Source organism: Odocoileus virginianus, chromosome 25, assembly GCF_023699985.2.
Source record: "Odocoileus virginianus isolate 20LAN1187 ecotype Illinois chromosome 25, Ovbor_1.2, whole genome shotgun sequence".
In the NCBI taxonomy this organism is placed as follows: Eukaryota; Metazoa; Chordata; class Mammalia; order Artiodactyla; family Cervidae; genus Odocoileus; species Odocoileus virginianus.
Genome location: NC_069698.1, coordinates 49797159 through 49818784, shown reverse-complemented (window position 1 = coordinate 49818784; position 21626 = coordinate 49797159). Strand labels below are relative to the sequence as shown.

At 41.0% G+C, this 21626-nt stretch overlaps 1 protein-coding gene across 10 annotated transcripts in view; it reads left to right on the top strand.

Annotated features, from left to right (window-relative positions):
- Nucleotides 1-21626, top strand: part of SYNJ1 (synaptojanin 1) — an 89650-nt gene that overhangs the window by 55901 nt on the left and 12123 nt on the right. For 5 of the 10 annotated variants that reach the window (XM_070455158.1, XM_070455157.1, XM_070455165.1 and 2 more), the window contains 14 exons: nucleotides 1955-2095; nucleotides 3424-3616; nucleotides 3853-4011; nucleotides 5159-5315; nucleotides 5885-6002; nucleotides 6102-6317; nucleotides 8762-8840; nucleotides 10916-11078; nucleotides 14790-14999; nucleotides 16126-16269; nucleotides 16835-16873; nucleotides 18730-18777; nucleotides 20020-20058; nucleotides 20199-20269. In XM_070455158.1, coding sequence (XP_070311259.1) covers nucleotides 1955-2095; nucleotides 3424-3616; nucleotides 3853-4011; nucleotides 5159-5315; nucleotides 5885-6002; nucleotides 6102-6317; nucleotides 8762-8840; nucleotides 10916-11078; nucleotides 14790-14999; nucleotides 16126-16269; nucleotides 16835-16873; nucleotides 18730-18777; nucleotides 20020-20058; nucleotides 20199-20269 — 1777 coding nt within the window. The remainder of the gene's footprint in view (nucleotides 1-1954; nucleotides 2096-3423; nucleotides 3617-3852; nucleotides 4012-5158; nucleotides 5316-5884; nucleotides 6003-6101; nucleotides 6318-8761; nucleotides 8841-10915; nucleotides 11079-14789; nucleotides 15000-16125; nucleotides 16270-16834; nucleotides 16874-18729; nucleotides 18778-20019; nucleotides 20059-20198; nucleotides 20270-21626) is intronic. The other 5 variants (XM_070455159.1, XM_070455166.1, XM_070455162.1 and 2 more) reach the window with 3 other exon arrangements.

Sequence of the window (21626 nt, the reverse complement as noted above, 5' to 3'; positions counted from 1 at the left end):
TGAGTGCTTTTTTCTGAAACAGCCATCATGTATGTGTTCATTGTGCAGCAAAAGTGGTTGGTTTGTATTTTTCCATTCATTACACAGAATACTAAAAAGATGGGCTTCTAGGATTGAGCTTTGACAAAGTTAGTAATATTTACTGCTTCATCAGGATGTTCTTAGGTGAAATGGCTATTTGTGCTTGCTGTTGGAGGTTCTTGGGGTTTCCCTGTTGGCTCAGACGGTAAAGAATCTGCCTGCAATGCAGGAGACCCAGGTTTGATCCCTGGTTTGGGAAGATCCCTTGGAGAAAGGAATGGCAACTCATTCCAGTATTTTTGCCTGGGAATTCCCATGGACAGAGGATCCTGGAGGGCTGCAGTCCATGGAGTCACAAAGAGTGGGACGAGTCTTGGGCACAAACTTGATTACTCTGAAAATGTATAAAGAGAAAGACAAGCATTTTTCCTACCTCCTTTGTATAAACATGTTTCATAATAACTGGATAGTTGATAAAAGCTCTTTACAGAAGAATTCCAATTCATTACAAATGCCCATGGAATGCTGAAATTATGAAATCAACATGTTGTAACCTCTGTTGATGGAGAAGGAAATGGCAACCCACTCCAGTATTCATGCCTGGAGAATCCCATGGACAGAGGAGCCTGGCAGATTATGGTCCATGGGGTAGCAAAGAGTCAGACACGATTGAAGCAACTTAGCACGCAACCCCTGTTGAAATAATGGATCTAGGCAATAATCGTCAGTTGATGTTAAAACCTTATAGAAGGATCAGTGGAGGAACTTCTTTATAAGGAGTTAATTGTCACAGTCTGAACAGCCCATTAGATGTAATATCTCAGCAATTACATGCTTCCTGCTGTGATGTAAGGCTGACTATTCCACATGAGGTTATTTTTGCCAAAACAAATCAATAAAATTGAATCACGCTTCTACAGTTACCAGTTTAAAACAAAGCTGACAGAAGTACAAGGTATCATGAAGACACATCAGGCAAATCCAGACTATTAAACATCTTGCAGACAAATAATCCAGCTTCTTAAAACATAAAGAGCATTAAAAAAGAGGATGAAAAAAAAAATTAAAAAAGAGGATGGGACAAGCCGAGAGACAGTTAAAGACTGAGAAAGACCTGAGGAGGCAACCAGCACATGCAGTGTGTAGACCTTGTTTGGACCTTGTTTTACAGAAACCAGCTCTAAGAAACTGTTTTTTTTAGATAACAGGGAGATGTAAGAATGACCTCAGTATTAATATGATATTGAGGAAGTGTTAATGTTTAAGTGTGATAATGGCCTTTTGATTACAGAAAAATAAAAATCCTGTTGCATTAGTGATGCTTAGTAAAGCGTTTTTGGGTGAAATGGATAATTTTTTCTCAGATTTGTCATAAAATATTCCAAGATTAGAAAAAGGGGTGGGGAGTTATGAAAGAAGAACGATTGGCAAAATGTGGATAATTGTTGAAGCTGGGTATATGGTGGTTTATTTTATGATTATCTTTTTTGTATATGTTTAAAATTTTCCATAATAAGTTTTTAAAGGGATATTATAATTCATAGAAATAAGAAAAAGGGGAAAAATGTATCTGGAAGCATGTTCTTCTCTGGTATCCTAATGAATAAATAAGGAAAAAATAAAGTGTACAAGCTTGGGATTGCTCACACAGTGAGCACTTATTTAATAAGAAAGCTCAATTTTCTTTGTAAGGGAGTCATAGCATAGACTTTTGACGTGTGATGTTCTTTTGGCTCAGTTTTAAGTTTTCCTTTTTTAAAGGAGACAGAAACACCCAGCCTGCATAAAGATTTCACAGTTGGTGTGGATTTCGTGATGTCACTAATTGTATTAAATTTGAGCGTATAAAGGTATAATTGATAACTGTCATACAGAAATAGGCTGTATTACTGTCACCGTCTTTTTGAAGATTCCCTTGTTAATTTTCTGGTAGCACAACAAATCAGAAACTCTGGGCTGTGGAACTTCAGAAGACCATCTCCAGAGACAACAAGTATGTACTGCTGGCCTCTGAGCAGTTGGTGGGCGTCTGTCTGTTTGTTTTTATCAGACCACAGCACGCTCCATTCATCAGGTGAGTAGACACATGGCTCTCCTAAGGCTGCCTCCTAACACCAGGTAACCAAGAGGCCTGGCGTATTTGTGGCTTCAGAGAAATACTGACGCATGGTTCTTGTTTTTGAGTGTTCTTTTTTTTTTTTTCCATTTATTTTTATTAGTTGGAGGCTAATTACTTTACATCATTACAGTAGTTTTTGTCATACATTGAAATGAATTAGCCATGGATTTACATGTATTCCCCATCCCGGTCCCCCCTCCCACCTCCCTCTCCACCCCATCCCTCTGGGTCTTCCCAGTGCACCAGGCCCGAGCACTTGTCTCATGCACCCAACCTGGGCTGGTGATCTGTTTCACCCTAGATAATATACATGTTTCAATGCTGTTCTCTTGAAACATCCCACCCTCCCCTTCTCCCAGAGTCCACAAGTCTGTGTAGTTGATTTATATGGACTTCCCAGATGGCTCAGTGGTAAAGAATCCACCTGCTAATGCAGGAGATACAGGAGACGGGTTCAGTCCCTGGGTCAGGAAGATCCTCTGGAGAAGGAAATGATACCCCACTCCAGTATTCTTGCTTGGGAAATTCCATGGACAGAGGAGCCTGGCGGACTACAGTCCATGGAGTCTCAAAGAGTCGGACACGACTGTGCATGAACATACACGATGGGTGATGGTTGATTTAAATTGTGTTAGTTTCAAGTGTACAACAAAGTGATTCAGTTATGCATTTGTGTGTGTGTATATATATATATACACAAACACACATAGATATATTCTTTTTCAGATTCTTTTCCCTTATAGGTTATTACAAACAAGTATGGTTCTCTGTGCTATATAGTAGGTCTTTGTTGGTTATCCATTTTATACGCCCTCTCACTCGCGCCTTCCCTTTGGTAACCATAAGTTTGTTTTCTATGTCTGTGGGTCTATTTCTGTTTTGTAAATAAGTTCATCTGTATCATTAAGTAGTATTCCATTGTATTTATGTACCACATCTTCTTTATTCATTCATCTGTGAGGGACATCTAAGTTGTTTACATGTCTTGATATTGTGAATGGTGCTGCAGTGAACGTTAGGGTGCATGTGTTTTTTTCAAATTATAGTTTTCTCCGGCCATATCCCCAGGAGTGGGTGGAATCCCTGGATCACATGGTAACTCTTGTTTAAATATGTTCTTGATTAAAGAATTGCTAATAGTTTCTCTCCACTATTTCACAGGCTTCCCTACAAAGTGCCCATGATGTATAGTGTTGTAATTGTGTAATAGACATTCCTTATTTCTTACGCACGAAGAACTGTTGAAATTTCTGTTCTTTGATTTCGAATTCTTCCTTTTAAAGGGATGTTGCGGTTGATACTGTGAAAACTGGAATGGGAGGCGCAACTGGAAATAAGGGAGCAGTTGCGATACGGATGCTGTTCCACACCACAAGCCTCTGCTTTGTCTGCAGCCACTTCGCTGCAGGGCAGTCCCAGGTCAAAGAGCGAAATGACGATTTTGTAGAAATAGCTCGGAAGTTGAGTTTTCCAATGGTAAACTCTTGCTGCTTGTTTTCAAAAAGGAAGCTTTGTAGCGCATTCAGTTCACCCCATATTCTATATCAGTTTTTGAAAAGTTAGAATAATTCCTAGAAATGTCAGCAAATAGATAACTCCTTGTGTTGTTACTGTGGGGTTAAATAAATCAAACCTGGCAGGGGTAAGGCAAAGAAAAAGTTGTAAAACATTTTGTGAGTTGATTGTTTGGAATTCTGTCTCTCTGCTTCCAGGGAAGGCTGCTCTTCTCCCATGACTATGTGTTTTGGTGTGGTGATTTCAACTACCGAATCGATCTCCCTAATGAGGAAGTGAAGGAGCTTATCAGACAGCAAAACTGGGATTCTCTTATTGCAGGAGATCAGCTTATCAATCAGAAAAATGCTGGACAGGTATATACATATCTAAGATAACTTGCATTGGGAAGAAGGGGATCTTTGATTATGAAAACATGCTTTCCCTAAAGTTTTTGTTTTCTTTTTTAACAACCTCTTGGAGTCTATACTTAATAAGTATGTGCTAAGTCACTTCAGTCATGTGACCGTCTTTGTGATGCTTTGGGCTGTTGCCCACCAGGCTCCTCTGTCCGTGGGATTCTCCAGGCAAGAATGCTCGAGTGGGTTGCCATGCCCTTCTGGGGATTTTCCAGACCCAGAGATCAAACCTGGGTCTGTTATGTCTCCTGCATTGGCTGATGGGTTCTTTACACTAGCACCACCCAGGAAGCCTTTTTTAAATATATATATATAGTTAAACAGATAGAAAATTGCCTTCTCTTTTTAAAAAAAAGGAAAAAGAAAGGAAAATTTATGATAATTTCCAGGAGGAAAAGTATATCATATCTCTGTAAAATTCACTTTCAAGTAGAAGAATATACTTTTTTTCTTTCAGTAGTAGCAAATTTAAGATCTTACTCATCAAGACTGTTTGGCCCTTAAGATCTTATGGTAATCTACTTTCATTTTTTGTTATTTATTTATGGTCATGCCGTGTGACACGTGGGATCTTAGTTCCCTGACCAGGGATTGAACCTGCACCTTGCCCTGCATTGGAAATGCAGGCTCTTAACCACTGGACTGCCAGAGAAGTTACTGGAAGAATTTATTTTAAAACAATTTTTAGGAAGAGGTGATTGAGGCTACTTGCTATGGTACCTTTCTGATCAGCAGACTTAAATTCTGATAGATACCATGTAACCTTCTTAGGCTCCAGTTCCTCTTGAGAATGAGACATCACACAATGTGATTTCCAAAATCCCATACAGTTCTAAATGTTTGATTGCTCAAAAGTCTGGTGGAATTTCATCGTTCAAGTTTTTGTACTTTGTTTATTCAGACGTCAAGTGAGTGAGATGAAAAAGCCCGCGTTCTAGGTTATTTTGTCTTAAGCCCTCTTCCATTCAGTTAGAAGTGTTCTTCAGAGGCACATAGATTTCATGAGTCTCCAGCTCATAATAGACATTTAGTACATGACTGCCTGCATGAAAACAGAATGTTTTTGCCTTTTTGAAATAACTTCCTTTATGTATGTTTATTATAGATTTTTAGAGGATTTTTAGAAGGAAAAGTGACCTTTGCTCCAACGTATAAATATGACTTGTTTTCTGATGACTACGATACTAGTGAAAAGTGCCGCACCCCTGCATGGACAGACCGTGTCCTCTGGAGAAGACGGAAGTGGCCTTTTGATAGATCAGGTGGACTTCTTCATTTAAATAAGTCAGTGCAGATTTTACAAGGAAGAGGGGAATGATATAAATATCAGATAAGGCCAAGAGGACTACATTTTTTCTCAGCCCAGGTTATCTAGAATAAAATAAATACAATTTAACTATTAAACTTGAAACCTCTCAGGCTGCTCACACTGAGAGCTTTGATTCCTCAGTGTTCTTCCCGTCAGTGAAGCAGTCACAGAGACCAGCAGGGAAACCATCGGTGCACTTACAACCGAGTGCTAAGCGAGGTTTCTAGCTGGAATAGCTCAAGCGGTTTTGCAAATATTTTGAACTGCTACTTGTCTGTTCAATTATCTGTAAAACTCTGGTCATGAAGTCTCAGAAGTAAAGGCTCATCTTAGTTTTAACTAAGTAAAGTGTAATATGATGACCTCACCAAAAAACCATGACTTAACCGAGTCTAGACTTCATGCCCATTAGCAAGTGTGTCTGGTATCCCAGCCTCAGGCAACTGAAGCTAGTGAAATGAAGGAGCTCCATGTGGTCTGTCATGCTCAGGTGCCTTCTCCTGTGTTTTATTTTGACTGCAGCTGAAGATTTAGATCTCCTAAATGCTAGTTTTCAAGATGAAAGCAAAATCCTCTACACTTGGACTCCTGGCACTTTGCTGCACTACGGAAGGGCCGAGCTAAAGACTTCTGACCATAGGTTTAAGCAATCTCCATATTTCTAATCATGCTTGAAATTTATTTGAAATACATCATTTCTGTAAGGTTCCTAACATGTCTCCCTTCCTTTATGCTGAAGGCCTGTCGTTGCCCTGATCGATATTGATATATTTGAAGTTGAAGCTGAAGAGAGGCAAAACATTTATAAGGAAGTAATCGCAGTTCAGGGTCCACCAGATGGCACGGTGCTGGTCTCAATCAGGAGCTCTTTACCGGAAAATAATTTTTTCAACGATGCTTTGATTGATGAGCTTTTACAGCAGTTTACAAATTTTGGTGAAGTTATACTCATAAGGTGAGTAATGTAAAAAAAAAAAAAAGCAACTCATGATTTGCAAATAATGTCTTCTGTAATAAAAATTGCCTTACTTAGTATTTGACTAGTATGTGAGTATTTGTGGAAATTCCCTGGTAGCTCAGTCAGTAAAGAATCTGCTTGCAGTGCCAGAGACTTGGCTTCAATCCCTCGGTTGGGAATATCCCCTGGACAAGGAAATGGCAGCCCATGGACTTAACCATCTGCCTTTTGCAGAACCAGATGCCTCTTGCGTTGTTGGAAAAAAATGTTCTCTTCCCAGTGTACAGCAGTTTGGACAAACTGAATAAGTGTATTTGAATTTATAGGGAAGAGGTACTGTTAAATTCCTTTCTGTGCTGTTTCATGTGTTTATTGAGGGATGTTGTATAGCTGTTTAGTGGGCAAATCTCTATACTGGGTGCTCTGACAGATGGAGGAAGAATTGAAGACTCAGTTCCTATTCGGAATCTAAGAAAGATAGGCGTGTGTGTAATGGCTTCCTTAGGTGTTTACCAGAATGGCCCACAGAATGAAGATGGCTTGGTTTCTTGCAGGGTGAGAAGCTTGCCTGAGAAGCCTCCTCTCCTTTCTGAGAGTAAATGGGCAAATAGAGAAGAAATTATATTTAGACTTACCTCAAATTGTTTGACAAAGATCTACCCCACAGGTTTCAAATGAAACAAAAAATGTCTAGAGATCTTAAGACTCCAGGAAGTCATGGTGAAATTTCCCAATGACAGTAAGCGTTGCCAAGTACAGAAATGCCAAACTACTGGGAGCATCATGTGGACTGAGTGGGCAGCACAGAAGCAGATAAATGTCTTTCTGAGCAAGTGTAAACTCCTGCTCAGAGTTTACAGTACTTTTTCCAATGATAACAAGCATTTTGAGGAAAGCTTTTGGTTGCAGTTTAACACCGTCAGGGGAGTGGGTAATTTTCCTCGGTTCTGTCTCGTCACAACAAAAATTTGACGCAACGGACATTAAAGCCCTTGGAGTATCACAGATATTGGATGGTGTTACAGCTCCCTCAGTTTTATTTAGAAAATAAAGGAAGATACATCCTCGAGGCATGAGGGCATGCCGACCCAAAAGATGGGATGAGAAAAGAGAATGAGCGCTCTCTGGGTGAGAGAGAGCCCAGAGTGTCCATAGGGATGAATGCCTGATTCAGGGCAAGGACCTTCCTGCCTTTTTTCTAGTCTCTAAAGAGCTTGGTGTTACTCAGTAGTTAGAATAGGAAAAAGGAGTCCAGAATGGTGGTGGCTAAAAGGCAAGGGAAAAGCCCTCGAAAATAGGACAGAGGAAGGTCCGAGGACCGGAGTGAGGACCCCAGGAAGAACAAACAGCCCTCCTGGCTAGCCCCGTTTACATAGGGCAGGCCCAGGGGGAGGAAAAAAACATATAAAAAGAGGAGCCAAAGGGCCAGGCGTCTCTCTCTCTCCTGCGCATGCACGCTCGTTCTCTGTTTCTTGCACTCGCTTGCTGTCTCTCTCTTCTCCCCATGTTTTGGGTCGGCATGCCCTCATGTCTCGAGGATGTATCTTCCTTTATTTTCTAAAGAAAACTGAGGGAGCTGTAACACTGTTCGAGAGCTGTGATGTGCCAAGGGCTTTAACATCCGTTGCCTCAAATTTTTGTTGTGACGAGACAGAGCCGAGGAAAATTACCCACTCCCCTGATAGTGTTAAATTGCAACCAAAAGCTTTCCCCAAAATGCTTGTTGTCATTGGAAGAAGTATTGGTAACAGAACTAGTACTGCTAACAAAAAAAGGATAATGTTATCCTGACATTATAAAAGCATGTGATACCTCCTCACCTAGAATATTCTGATCGTTCCACCTTAAGACCACCGAGGTAGAACAGACAGGGGAGATGCTGAAAGTAAAGGAGGACAGGACTACTGTCCCATCACCTGTCTGCTAAACTGGTCATCACCTTCGGCTCCAGAGTATGCCAACCATTAGGGAAGGACTGAAGTCATCATATGTAAATTATATGTAAATCTCTTATTTAGATGGAAATGTAGATGGAGCAGTCTACTTACATTAATTGGGGGGAAAGTCTAGAATGCTCCTATCCTATTGAGTAAAAATAGGAAGAAAGTACAAAGCACATTTGGAGTCCCACAGGCCCATGCATGCTGACAGACAGTTTTAGTAACACTGTATTGGGTTGGCCAGAAAGGTCACTTGGATTTTTCCGTACCTTCCCCTGGCGGACTTTTTGGCCAACCCAGTATCTAAAGGAATTTGAATTTGAATGCTTTTAGGGAAGGAGTGCCCTCTCCAGGTCACCGCTGGCCCTGCCACTCTCAGGCTTGTATTTTTGCTTCCTGGTGTCTGTAAGTCCTTGCTGATCAGTAATCAAAGTCGTTGGGCTGGTTACATCTGAGGTACTCATTACGTCTTTTTATTGTTTGTTTTTCTCTTCCTTAAAGATTTGTGGAAGATAAAATGTGGGTTACATTTTTGGAGGGAAGCTCTGCCTTGAGTGTTCTGAACCTGAATGGGAAAGAGGTAAAGTAGCATTTGTTGAATCTAAACCATTCAGTGATTTAGTGTCTGAGGACTGTGTTTTTAAGATACATGCAGCAATTATCTAAATGTGTTTCGAATATCTAGTTGCATGATGCCTCAGATTACCTAACATCCAACATCCTAATTATTTTTTAACTTTGACAGTCTGAGAAACTAGAAGTAGAATGTCACTTCTGTGTTAAGATTTCAATGGAGAGTTTTTCGATTAACTGGTCATTTTGTACTTCTCTGGCGAGCTGTTTATGACCTTAGCCTGTGTTCCCCCCGGGGTATTCATCTTTTGAAGCTCCCTTGATGTTAATTCCTTTTCATAATGTGCTGTATATGTTCTTCCCAGTTCGTCTTGTGACTTTGCTGTGGTTTCACCATATAGAAATTACTGATTTTTAAATTTAATTCTGCCTTTAATATCTTAAGCCTTTCCTCCGCCCATGGTGTTGTTAATATTTAAGAGCAGCTCTCAACTGGCATTCCTTGTCTGTTCTTACTCCTTTTTTGAATATTTCTTCTGCCTTTCCCCTGGTCATTTTCCTTGTTTAGTTTTTTTCTCCCTTCTTTTTCAGCTCTGTCCCTCACCCTCAAGTCTGTGTTACACTTTTAGAAAGTATCCACCCTTAGCTCCTTTAAAAGGTTTTCCAAATTCTGAAAGAATAATGTTTCTAGAGAACATTTTGAAAGTCAGACATTTCCAAACCTCTCCTCTGTCTTTGTTACTACAGTTGTTTCAGCCCAGATCTTCTAGATACAAGTAGATCAATAGGAACTCTTCCATTTCAGGGGAGAATCTGGAAAAAGTACACAGTGTAAGCAGGGCAAACCTAAAGGATAATCTTCTTGAGCATTTTTTTTCCAGCATCTAAATTTCTTCCTTTTCAATTGGTTCTGATCTCTGTGAATATTCTTGATGAAGTGCATCTTAAGTGGCCATTATAGTGATTGAGGCTTAAGAAGACTTGTTAGTATTCTTTGGTGAATGCATAACAAAGGTTGTTGACTTAAAAAAATAAATGGTCCATGAAACCTATTGCCTAGTTCTGACTTCAGACTTCCAGCATGGATGCTGAATTCCTATTAAACAGGACTGTGCTGTTCAGGCCAGCAGCTATCAGCCTTTCCAGACTGTGCCATCAAAGAATTCTGATGTCAGTAACATTTAAGGAAAGTATTTTTTAATATGACAGGACAGTGTAACTTGATTACAATACATTGATTGTTTTAGACTATACTTTTGTCTAAAAGCTTCTCAACTTTTTAGAAACGTCCGTGTGCCAGTTTCACAGATACCAGTCTTTCTGTTTTCCGAATGGTTAACTTTTGTTGAAGATTTAAAATGATGTTAGATTTTCTTTAGTATACTTGTGACATTTGAAATGCTGAAAAGTCTAAATGAACAGGAAAGTATTTTAAGAATTTTCTACTATCCTTTCTTTGATTGTCTCATGTGGAAACAGTTAATCTGTGGATCAAAAGGAAGTATAAATTTATGTAGCAGAGTTATCAGTGAATTTAGATCTGACCTGGGAAAGATACTTACTGCAGCAAAGAAAACTTAAATTTGTGTGCATCCTAGAAAAGAAGACCTGAGGTTAGCAGCAATAGGCTGTTTTGTTTTGGCCACACTGTGTGGCTTGTCAGATCTAAGTTCTGAGGTCAAGGATTAAACCTGGGCCATGGCAGTGATGGCATCACCGACTCAAGGGTCATGAGTTTGAGCAGACTCTGAGAGATAGTGCAAGACAGAGGAGCCTGGCATGCTGCAGTCCATGGGGTCACAAAGAGAGGCCCATGACTTAGCAACTGAACAACAGCAATGACAGTGAAAGCCTGGAGTCCTAACCACTAGGCCACCAGGAAACTCCCTAACATATGTTTTTAAAGGGAGGATTGGGGACATTTGAAACTAGGTGACAATACAGTATATGTGAAATGATTTGTGTTGAATAAATCTAACTGAGTTAAGCCTAAACTATTGTTATAACTTAGACACTTTATTCCAAGATACTTACTTTTCATGCCAATGAATTTTTAATTTTGTATCTCTTTTACTCAACCAGTTATTGGGTAGGACTATAACAATTACTTTAAAAAGTCCAGACTGGATCAAAACTTTGGAAGAAGAAATGAGCTTAGAGAAAATCAACGTCCCCTTGCCATCATCAACCAGCTCAACCCTCCTAGGTGAAGACGCAGAGGTCACTGCCGACTTCGATATGGAAGGTCTGCTCGTGGAACACATTGACTTCTATCCTTCTAGACAGGTTTCCTTCTCATTAGCAAAGTCTCAGTCTCCAGATTTATCCTTCTCTTTGTTCTTGTAACACTCAGAGAAGTATTAATCAGATTTGGGTTACATCATATTGTGTGTTTTTTGCTTGTTCCTCAGACTTCAGATGTATGTGCCCTTCTGTCATACAAAGGTCAAGACCTTTACAATAGTTAATGTCCTTGTGTGATATAAGCACAAAGTGGCATTTTTGGTGTTTCGTTTGGTTCCACTGATTGTAGTTAAGGTAGGAGCTCTGTGAAGAAATGAGTTCAAAATATTTACAACCAAAGAGGATATATTTCAGAGTCATTTTAAAAAATTCTTAAAGTGGCTGGGAACACATTTGAAACTGAACCCACTCATGTAGATGTAATCATCTCAAGTTTAAGAGTTGGGCCAGGTTATCTTAATATAATAATTTCCTTAAATGTGATTAAGAAATGTATTTGCTTTTTAATGCTGTATTATTTTAACATATTTCCCACTATAATGCATACCTTAGTTTATAAAGGGGCAATATATCATATTGTGATATCCTGTACCTCTAGGTAACACATTTAAGAGTTAAACACTTTAGAAGATCAGCTTGTTTTCACATTTCTGTGTTCATTTGTTTGCTTAGTCCACACTTAGTACCTTTTGTGCTTAGTACCTTTTATGTGCCAGTTACATGCTAAGTGCTGGAAATTCAACAGATGGCATCCTTGCCATCCCTGAAGTCACAGCTCAGTGGGTGTTACATACAAGTAAGCAGACAGTGACATCCACACACTCATGAACGGTGCTGCTGTAGTTCTTGGGACAGTCGCCTGACTTAGAGTTGGACAGTTAGGAGAATGTACCCAGAGAAACTGAAATTGGGAATCTGAAGACTGAGTGAGAATCAGATTAAAGAGGATAGAGAGACATGAACCAGGAAGAAGGAATGTGTGGAGACCTAAGGGGTACAAAAGGATCTAAATAGGTGATGTAGATGTACTTGTGCAGAAGGAAGGGAAGAAAGAGCAGGAAGAGGAGTGGGTGTGGATGGAAGGTGAATTTGTTTTCTGTTTGAAGTATTTATTTGGCTGCACTGGGTCTTTGTTGCAGTACGTGGGATCTTAAGCATGCACTCTTAGTTGTGACATGTGGGATCTGGTTCCCTGACCAGGGATTGAACCTGGGCCCCTTGCATTGGGAGCATGGGATCTTAGCCACTGGACCAGCAGGGAATCCTGAATTTGGTTTTGAATGTGTTGAAGTTGAGGCATCTTTGGGGTGCATCGGGTCCAGAAGTAGGCTTTGGGCATGTGGGCCTGGCACTCAGCAGAGAACCCAGCGCTTTGATGTTAGGCAAGGCCCTGCGTTTGGATTTGCTGGGCCAGAAGCCTGATACAGAGATGGGAGAAGACTGCCTGGGATGGAACCAGAATTCAGACTTTGAAGGACAGGCAGAAGAAGGCTGCCCATAAAAGGAAAAGCAGAAGAAATGATTAGAAATGTCAGAGCCAGGAGAATATAGCACTAAAAGACCAAGTGAAGAAAAGATGGCAAGGAAGAGTGATCTATAGCATCCTCTGTCGCAGGGCAAGAAGAAGTGAGCGCCACAGCTTGCCCTTTGGGCTTGGAACCAAGGGAGGAAGCTGTTGGTGACATTCGGAGAGTTATTTCAGTGGAGTGAAGAAGCCAGACGGTGGTAAATCGGGGTGTGGATGGAAGACGAGGAAGTGCAGAAAGTGTCTGTAGACAACTCTCAACAGAAGTGTGCCTGAGGCGGGAGAGAGATGCAGGCAGTTGCTCTCTGAAGTGTTGTTTTGAAGTGCAGACGCTTGAGGAGCTTAATGCTGACGGAAGGGACTGACCTGCTGGGGAGGAGCAGGGCAGGCGCGTGTGGGCAAAGCCCCACCCTTCCCACCCCTAGATAGGGTTAGGTTACAGCTGGGGGGCAGGCTGTTGAAGAGAGGGCTTCCCAGTCTTAGGACTTCCCTCTTCTCTGTGCAGTCTAAGGAGGCGGGGCAGCACAGTTTCAGAAGGCTTGAGAAGGTTCAAGATAAAGCTCCTGCAAAGCAGTCAGATGGGGAGCCAGCCAGGAAACTGTGGGTTGGCCAGGAGGCCACGGGAGCCCAGACAAGGCTGAAACCACAGAGTTAACACGGCTGCGGTCCTCAGGACCACGCAGTTGTCTGTCTGCAGCACCCAGCAGCCCGTCTGCGGTCGTGGAGAGATGAGACTGCAGAGTTGACGCAGGGGTGACGGAAGACTAGTGCAGGAGGGGAGCGGCCCAGAGGCTGTGAGCACAGCTGCAGGGACAGCTGCAGAATCCAGTAGGGGCCCAAGGAAGAGGGGCCAAGGCCTGGGTCCCGGTGGAGTCACAAGAGGGGATAGAGTAGCCAGGGGCAGGACGAGAGGGAAGTGTTTGAGCTTATTGTTTCAGAGGCACACGGGTGTGGAGTAGAGGAGCGTGTCAGCAGGGCAAAGCGGCAGGTTGTTGGTGTGCTATCCACCGCAGCTTCAGTGTCAGCCACAAAGATGGTGGGCCCAGCTTACCATCTTGCTCTCTCCTTGGTCCTCGACGAATGGGTTCAAGTGACCAAAAGGTGGGAGGTGGGAGATTATGGCGGCAAACGGGGGTTGAGGGTGTTACATAAATTCTGGACAGCACAGCCTCCAAGAAATAAAGAGGCCTTTTTGTTCAGGGTTGGAAGATTAAAATTTTGGAATTGGAATCAGGTGGCATGGGACTCCCTGACGCCACTTCCCAACCCTGTGGAAAACGGAGGTGAGGAGACTTCAGGGGAGAACCAACTCCCGCCTGTTTAGTTAAAGCAGAGAGGGTTGCGTGTCAGGTGGGGGTGCCCAGGGCACCAAGTAGTGAGGAGACTTCCGGGGGAAAGGTGTGTGGCTGTGTCTGCCGTGAGGGCCTGACCTGAGTTGAGGGCCCTGCAGAGGGGCAGTTCCATAGACCTGGAAGGCAGGTTTGGAGGGAGGGCAGCGAGTGTCCAACTCAGCCAGCACTGAGAGTGCTGCTCAGCGCGTGTTGAAAGCTGTGGAGTCAACCCAGCTCCAGAGGTTAGCCACCACTGGGCCTCCTGTTGCTCTGAGACAAGAGACTTTTTTAAAAAAATTATTATTATTAAATGTGTTTATTTTTAATTGAAAGATAATTGCTTTATAGTATTGTGCTGGTTTCTGCCAATATTGGCATTAATCAGCCATAGGTATTACTGTGTCTGCTGTGACTGTCTTTTTTAAAGTAATTTAATTAATTAATGGCTGTGCTGGGTCTTGGTTGCTGCAGACAGGCTTTCTCTAGCTGTGGTGAGCAGGGGCTACTCTCACTGTGGTACACAGGCTTCAGTATTTGTGGCATGTGGGATCTTCCCAGACCAGGGATTGAACCCATATCCATCTGCATTGGCAGACAGATTCTTCACCACTGGACCACCCGGGAAGCCCAGGGGACTATCTTTAATTACGTTTTCTATAAGAGCATTTGCACTAATTCTAGTTGTATGCATATAAACTCTTTATATATGCCCACATGCTTAACTTGTACATGTTGCAGTATCATCTTGTTAAGGTGTTTATTTTATGTATTTAACCCCTTAAGCCTAGACTGGGGGGGAACAAATCTCTGAGAAAGTTAACGTGCTGGTAAGGTGGCTGACCTTGCGTTTTCTTAGGTGATGTGGATGACTATAGTGCTGAGGTAGAGGAGATCCTTCCTCAGCATCTCCAGCCGTCTTCCAGTTCTGGCCTTGGCACGTCCCCCAGTTCTTCACCCCGGACCAGTCCCTGCCAGTCACCTACCATATCGGAGGGACCCGTGCCTTCCCTCCCAGTGAGACCAAGTCGAGCTCCGTCCAGAACACCTGGGCCCCCTGCTTCACAGAGTATGTGTTTTATTTCAAGTTTTGTATGACTTCCTGGGCTGATATGTTTGATTTTAGATGCCTTCGGATCTCCTTTGGAGAGCTGTTTTTGCTTAACTTTCACATCCATAGTCTAAAGTGTAGCATGTTTTCTGTGCGTACAAAAGAGGAAACCTTGTAGATGGTTCTGCCCTAAGTGAAGAGGAAGCTCGTTGCTATCACTAGATCAGAACTTTACTTTGTCCTTCTCTGTGTGGCAGGTTTGTCCATGGCTTATCACTGAACAGTTTTTAAGCATTATGGTCAGAACCCATAATTCTTTGGGCTTAACTATCTATACATTACCTGCATTATAATAGGAAGCAGAAAGAGACAAAACAAGTATTTTGAATTCAATTTGATAGTCATGACTCCTCCAAAGTCAGAAGGTTTTTCTCTGGAAGTTGTTACATCACACAGTTCAGTTCCACACTAACCAGTATCCTTGAAAAATACCTTTCATTTCAGCAGTTTCTCAAGCTCCCCCATGCTACTCTTAGAGGACTGTTGTTAAATAGTCGCTGAGTTGTATCTGACTCTTTTGCAACCCCATGGATTGTAGCCTGCCAGGCTCCTCTGTCCATGGGATTTCCCAAGCAAGAATATGGGAGTGGGTTGCCATTACCTTCTCCAGGAGATCTTCCCGACTCAGGGATCAAACTCACATCTCCTGCATTGGCGGGCAGATTCTTTATCACTGAGCCACGAGGGAAGGCCTCAGAGCTTCCTTCAATAAATCCAGGATAAGTCAGGGCATAGAGAGGAGTCTCTCTTTGCTTTTTCTTCTCTGTCCTGGCCAGCAGATTGTATTGCAAATGACCTAACACACGATACTTCATGCCATCTTGTTAGGGCCACTCAGTAAATCCCCTTTCAGTACCCGGGGCCTGGGTAAGAAGTCCAGAGAGTAACCTGACTGCTCCCGTAGTACCAGAGGGTAAGGTAATAGCACAGCTGCTTGTGTTACTGATACTACAAATGTGTGTCATCCCTCTGTAGTACAGATTTAGAAGGTTAGCAAAATAATTTATCATACGCCTGTAGAAAGTACCTGTGTGCTCACCCCTTGGAGCCTGATCCTCTTACCTAAGGTACTTTTTTCTGGTAGATTCTCCTGTAGACGCCCTGCCAGCAACACAGCTACAGCAGAAAGAATCTTCCCAGACCCTGGAACCCAAGCGGCCTCCCCCTCCCCGCCCGGTTGCTCCTCCCGCACGTCCAGCTCCCCCACAACGACCGCCTCCGCCTTCAGGTGACAAATCCTTGTATTTCTATCTCTGCTGCATTTCACCACTCTGCTGAAAAATGTTTTGCATGTTTTTGAAACGCTTCTTTCTAGATTTTATCAGTTTTCTGTCATTGGTGCTACTTCCTTAGTTAGCTTTTCTCTAACAAATGGCGTAGGTGTGACAGAACAGCTAGATTCCTGTAACATGTTTTCAGAGCTGGCCTCTTATAAGCGCGCGGGAAACATTTGTTTTGTTTTCGCTAATTTGACGTGGTTGTACTGATTTCTGTAAAATGCATGGTTATTTAAAAATGAAAAAAAAATTTTAATGCATGATTAGAACTGAATAACATACATTTTTCTGTTTGCAGTTTTATATATTTGTTTAAATGTTCTTTTAAAATAAGTATAGTGTTGTTTCTGTTAGAAGTATTTGTGTTACATAATAGCTTTTGTATAGCACCAAGATATGAATATGTAGTCTCTACATGATATTTGACATCTTGGAAACTATAGTAAATCTTTGACATTTCAATTCTTTATTTAATGTCATTTCCTTTCTGCTGCACATTCTCTTCTGAACTATAAGGGGCTAGGAGTCCTGCACCTGCTAGAAAAGAGTTTGGAGGTAACCATTTATATTTGTTATAATGTATGGATCTTGGTTCATTAATTTTTTTGGAGTTTGAGCCCTGTAACTCAATGACATTTTAGGTTGGTTTGATGAAAGCCAAGATGAATGACATTTATAGTTCAACTTAAAAATAACTCCAAACTTCCATTATATTTCTGGTAAAAGATTAGAGCTTGATTTTATTAGTGAATATTATTAGAATTAACAAGACCTTCCATTTCCCAGATAAACAGAGTTGAATTACTTAAGGCCTGATATACTTTTTATTAATAAATATAGCCAGTTCATTTATAAAGATTAAGTAAGTCAAACACAATGAAGACAGGTGGTTTCCCAAGGATTTGATTATATTGGATTATATTAGAACTTTAGTACATCATCTTGCCAGTAACCTGTGAATTAGCAAAATATCCTAGGAATGCAATTTAAAGTTATCATAATTATCTGAAATATAGCTTTCATTTTGCATTGCTTTATCATAACTTGTCATAACATTCATGCCTCATTTTTAAAATAGAATAACAAGTCTCTGTTATGTATTTCCATAAAGATATTCTTCTTAACACATGGGTCACTTTTTGTAGTTTACTTGTTTTACATGAAAACTCTCACAAAGCTCAACTAGAGGTATACATTTGACAAGTTTATTTAATCTAGTTCTCAGGAAAGGTTCAGGCAGAATCTCTCAGTCCCACAGAAGAGCTTTCACTGATCCAGTTTTAACATCATTAGGCTCATTGTGCACATGCAGCTGGTCTCCTCCTACTCCAGCTGCCTAAAGACATCACTGACTGACTCACATGCTGTCACAGATTGACTTGCTGTGTGCAGATTTTAATGACTTTGGATAATAAGGGTAGCAGAGTTCTTTCAGCACCAAAGCTTCTATAAGATACTACTGGAGGGTAACTTTTCCACTAACTTAAAGAAAACATTGATTTTTCCCATTTCAGACTTGTGTTTTAATTTATAGCTTCATGGAAGATTTTATTTACCTTCCCCTTTAATTAGGAGACCAATCTGTAGAAAAATAAAAATTTTAAAGAAATTTGTGAAAAGCTATACACATTAGCAACTCAGTGACTTACTTAGAAATCTGATGTAGTTTTAAAAAAATTGCTTCTCTTCATAATTCTTTTGTAGGCAGTGTTCGCAGCATGTTTTTTTTAAGCCTGTAAACCAATAACTGCTTGAAGGCAATAAGCTGAAAGTAATTATAGTACTTTTAGAGTTCTTTTTTTTTTTTTTTAAATAATGCATTGAAAATTACCTTCTAAGGGACTAACATAGTCTCATAGAGATTTAAAATGAAATTGGAACTTTCAGATTTTTTTTTCCCTTTATGACTGGCAAATATCGGAGCTTTTATTAGTGGTTTAATTCTGAATATAAAGAATGAGATGATTAAAAAGCAAAGACTTTCATTACACATATTTTCAATTCCCCTACTGCTAGTGAAAAAGTGAAAGTGTTAGTCACTCAGTTGTGTCCGACTCTTTGGAACCCCATGGTCTGTAGCCCACCAGGCTTCTCTGTCCATGGGATTCTCCAGGCAAGAATGCTGGAGTGGGTTGCCATTTCTTTCTCCAGGGAATCCTCCCATGATGTCAGATATAAAAAGAAAACTATTTTCTCCTTTCGATTCTAACTGAAGAAAGGGCCAGAATCAGGTTTGGGCCAGGCATCTAGAGGCACTTTGGTTTATACAGATATCTTTGAAGAAATTTGAAGCAGTAAAAGAACTTTTTCTGCAAAAGGAAGTTTAACTCAGAAACTGTTTTGTGTGCCTGCCTTTCCCTGTGTGCTATGGGCCCTGAACAATACACAGCTTCTGTTCTCTCTCTAAAAAGGTGGTGGAGCCCCTCCCAGTCCGGGGGTAGCTAGGCGAGAGATGGAAGGTAACAAGACATTTGCATCCTAGAAATGGATCTCTCGTTTTATTTCTAAATGTCAGCCCCTCCGGTGTTTTAAAGACATACCAAATCTTTTCTCGGTCCAACTGTAAACTCCCCCTCCCCCTCCTTATGTATATCTTGTAACTTTGTATTTTTTCTATTTTCATTCTGTCTTGTGTTGTTTCTGACGGTTGTCCATTTACTTTCTCTGCAATTCTTAAAATGTTGTTTTGAGCTGTTCTATATATATATATTTCATATATACTCTAGATGTGAAATTAATGTGCAGTATTATTTTAAGAAGAACGCCTTTGAAATTCTTTTCAGAATAAGTCAAATGTTTAGAAATGTACTATACTAACTGAAGTATTAAAAATTAATAGTTAAACCTTGTTAATTCAGTCTGAGGATATAGTATTTTTTTTAATTAACTTCAGATAACATAAATATGCTGAGTATCTGCTTAAAAGGCTATTAAAACTGGAAGCCATTCATTAAGATTACACTTATTAAAAGTCTGATGGGTTTCATGTAACAATTACACTTGAATTTCCTTTCAAAAAGAAGAAATCTGAGATGGTGACCTTAATAGTGTCTCCTGCTCCTTTTGGTCCCAAAAGTAGTTTATTTCATTTCAGTCTTTTCCTACATTTTGAATGAGTTTGAGCAGTATTTCAACGCTGTCTTGTCTAAGGCAGATATTGTAATAAGTAGTGCCCGCCTTCTACCTTAATGATAGGGTTTTTCTGTAGAAATCCAAAAGATCTCATTGTAAGAGTCCTTATCCGTACTGACATCTACAGCATAAAGCCCTAAAACAGTGCTGTTTGGTGTCTTATGTGACTCGGAACGTGCAGGTCTACTGGTCCTGGAGCCGTGAGCCCACCAAGCTCTGGGAAACAGTGGGGCCACGTCTTGTGATCGTTCCCCCAAACTGATCGTGTGTTTTCAGGGTTCACAGGAAAGAGCTCTGTTGGGAAGGTTACCTTCCAAATGAGGTATCAGACCAACTGCCAACTTGTCCCATAAATGTCACTCTCGGTAGTCTAAATTTTTCTCTTTTGGGGGTGTTTTCTAAAGGGCTGATGACACCCTCCAGCATTTCTAAAACAGAATAGTTTGTTTTTCTTTTTCCACCTTGTGCCCCCATTTCTGCTGGTAATGAAACAGAACAGCTAGCTAGTAGTATACAATATGGCTTGATTGTTTACTTATGGCTAATTTTTTTTCCTTCCTGCTTCAAAGCGCCCAAAAGCCCTGGAACAACACGGAGAGATAATCTAGGTAAATGTTCGAATTCAGCTACTTAACCTTAAAACTGGACCATAAGTAGACTGTGTGGATATAAGTACATGGTTTCTTGTTTCTTTCTTTAAAAAAACAAACACACACCTGAGCTACATGGTGCAATGCCTTTGTTCCAGGACGCAGCCAGCCTCCACCTCAAGCCGGACTGCCAGGCCCGGGACTTGCCGGACACAGTGCAGCCAGACCGGTAGGCAGCACCTCGCTTGTGAGCCAGGAGGTCTAGGTCTTGGGTCCCAGCTTGCTACTAATCATATGTGTTACCCTGAAGAAATCGTGGGCCCATTAAGACTCCAATTTCCTCAATTCTAAACTGGGGGAATTAGACTTGATGCTCTTCAAGGTACCTTCGTGTCTGTGTGTGTGTCTGTGTTTTATTCTCTGAGTTGTGTGTGTGTTATGTGTGTACTCGCTGAGTTATGTCCGACTCTTTGCAATCCCATGGACTGTAGCCCATCAGGCTTCTGTGTCTGAAATTTCCCTGGTAAGATTACTGGAGTGGGTTGCCATTTCCTTCTCCAGGGGATCTCCCCAACCCAGGGATTAAACCTGCTTCTCCTGCATTGAGAGTTAGATTCTGTACCACTGAGCCACCAGGGCAGCCCCACCTTCACCTCGAACGGTATTCTGATATCCTCTTCAGAAGTAAAAGCAGCCTTCATTATTTGAATAAAAGTGGTACAGTTACGTGATTACAGTCACTAAGTAAATATCTTAGAATCTTGAAATATATGGGGAAGTGACGTAGTAGGGCAACTTTTTATGACATTATCTGCGTAATTAATGAGGTAAAGTCATTCTTCAATCAGAAAGATTTTATTTTACTTTTATTTCCTTATTTTTTAATTTATTTTATTTATTTCCTTATTTATTTTTGCCGCACCTTGAGGCATGCGGGATCTTAGTTCCCCAAACAGAGATTGAACCCGCACTCCCTGCAGTGGAAGCACAAGTCTTAACCACTGGACCACCAGGGAAGTCCGGAAGGATTTTAAAATTAGATTTCAGGAAGCCCTTTGATGATAGTCTGTCAGCTAAAACCAGTTCGAAAGGTTTAACTGCAGGAGAGCAGATGGCATTGCAGGGTTTCACCCTGCGTTGTAAGTCTGTGGTTTTCTGCGTGTTTATCTGTGTTTTATTATACACAGAATTATTCTATTATTCACTCACACGAAAATTTCTCTGGGATAGAACAAGTAATTCAAAGAAAAAAAAAATTAAAAAATAAAGGAAAGAGAAACCAGTGTCAGTCTGGTGGAGCCTGGGGTTATTTGGATGCCACCAGCTGAATCCTGGAAACTGTGACTATACCTGGAAATGAAGAAACTTCTCCTAATGAAACTACTTCAAGAGTCTAAGAAATTCTCATAAGATTTCTAAGCTAGAGATATTTTGTTTTTTGTCTTGTAGCCAACCTGAAGGCCTTTTTCTATATATAATATGCTCCAAAGTAAAGTGTCTGTGGAATATACTTAAAATAGCCATTATCCACTCCCCTGTTTTTGTTTTTGTTTTTTTAAAAAAGGGGAAATTGTTATTCACCGACT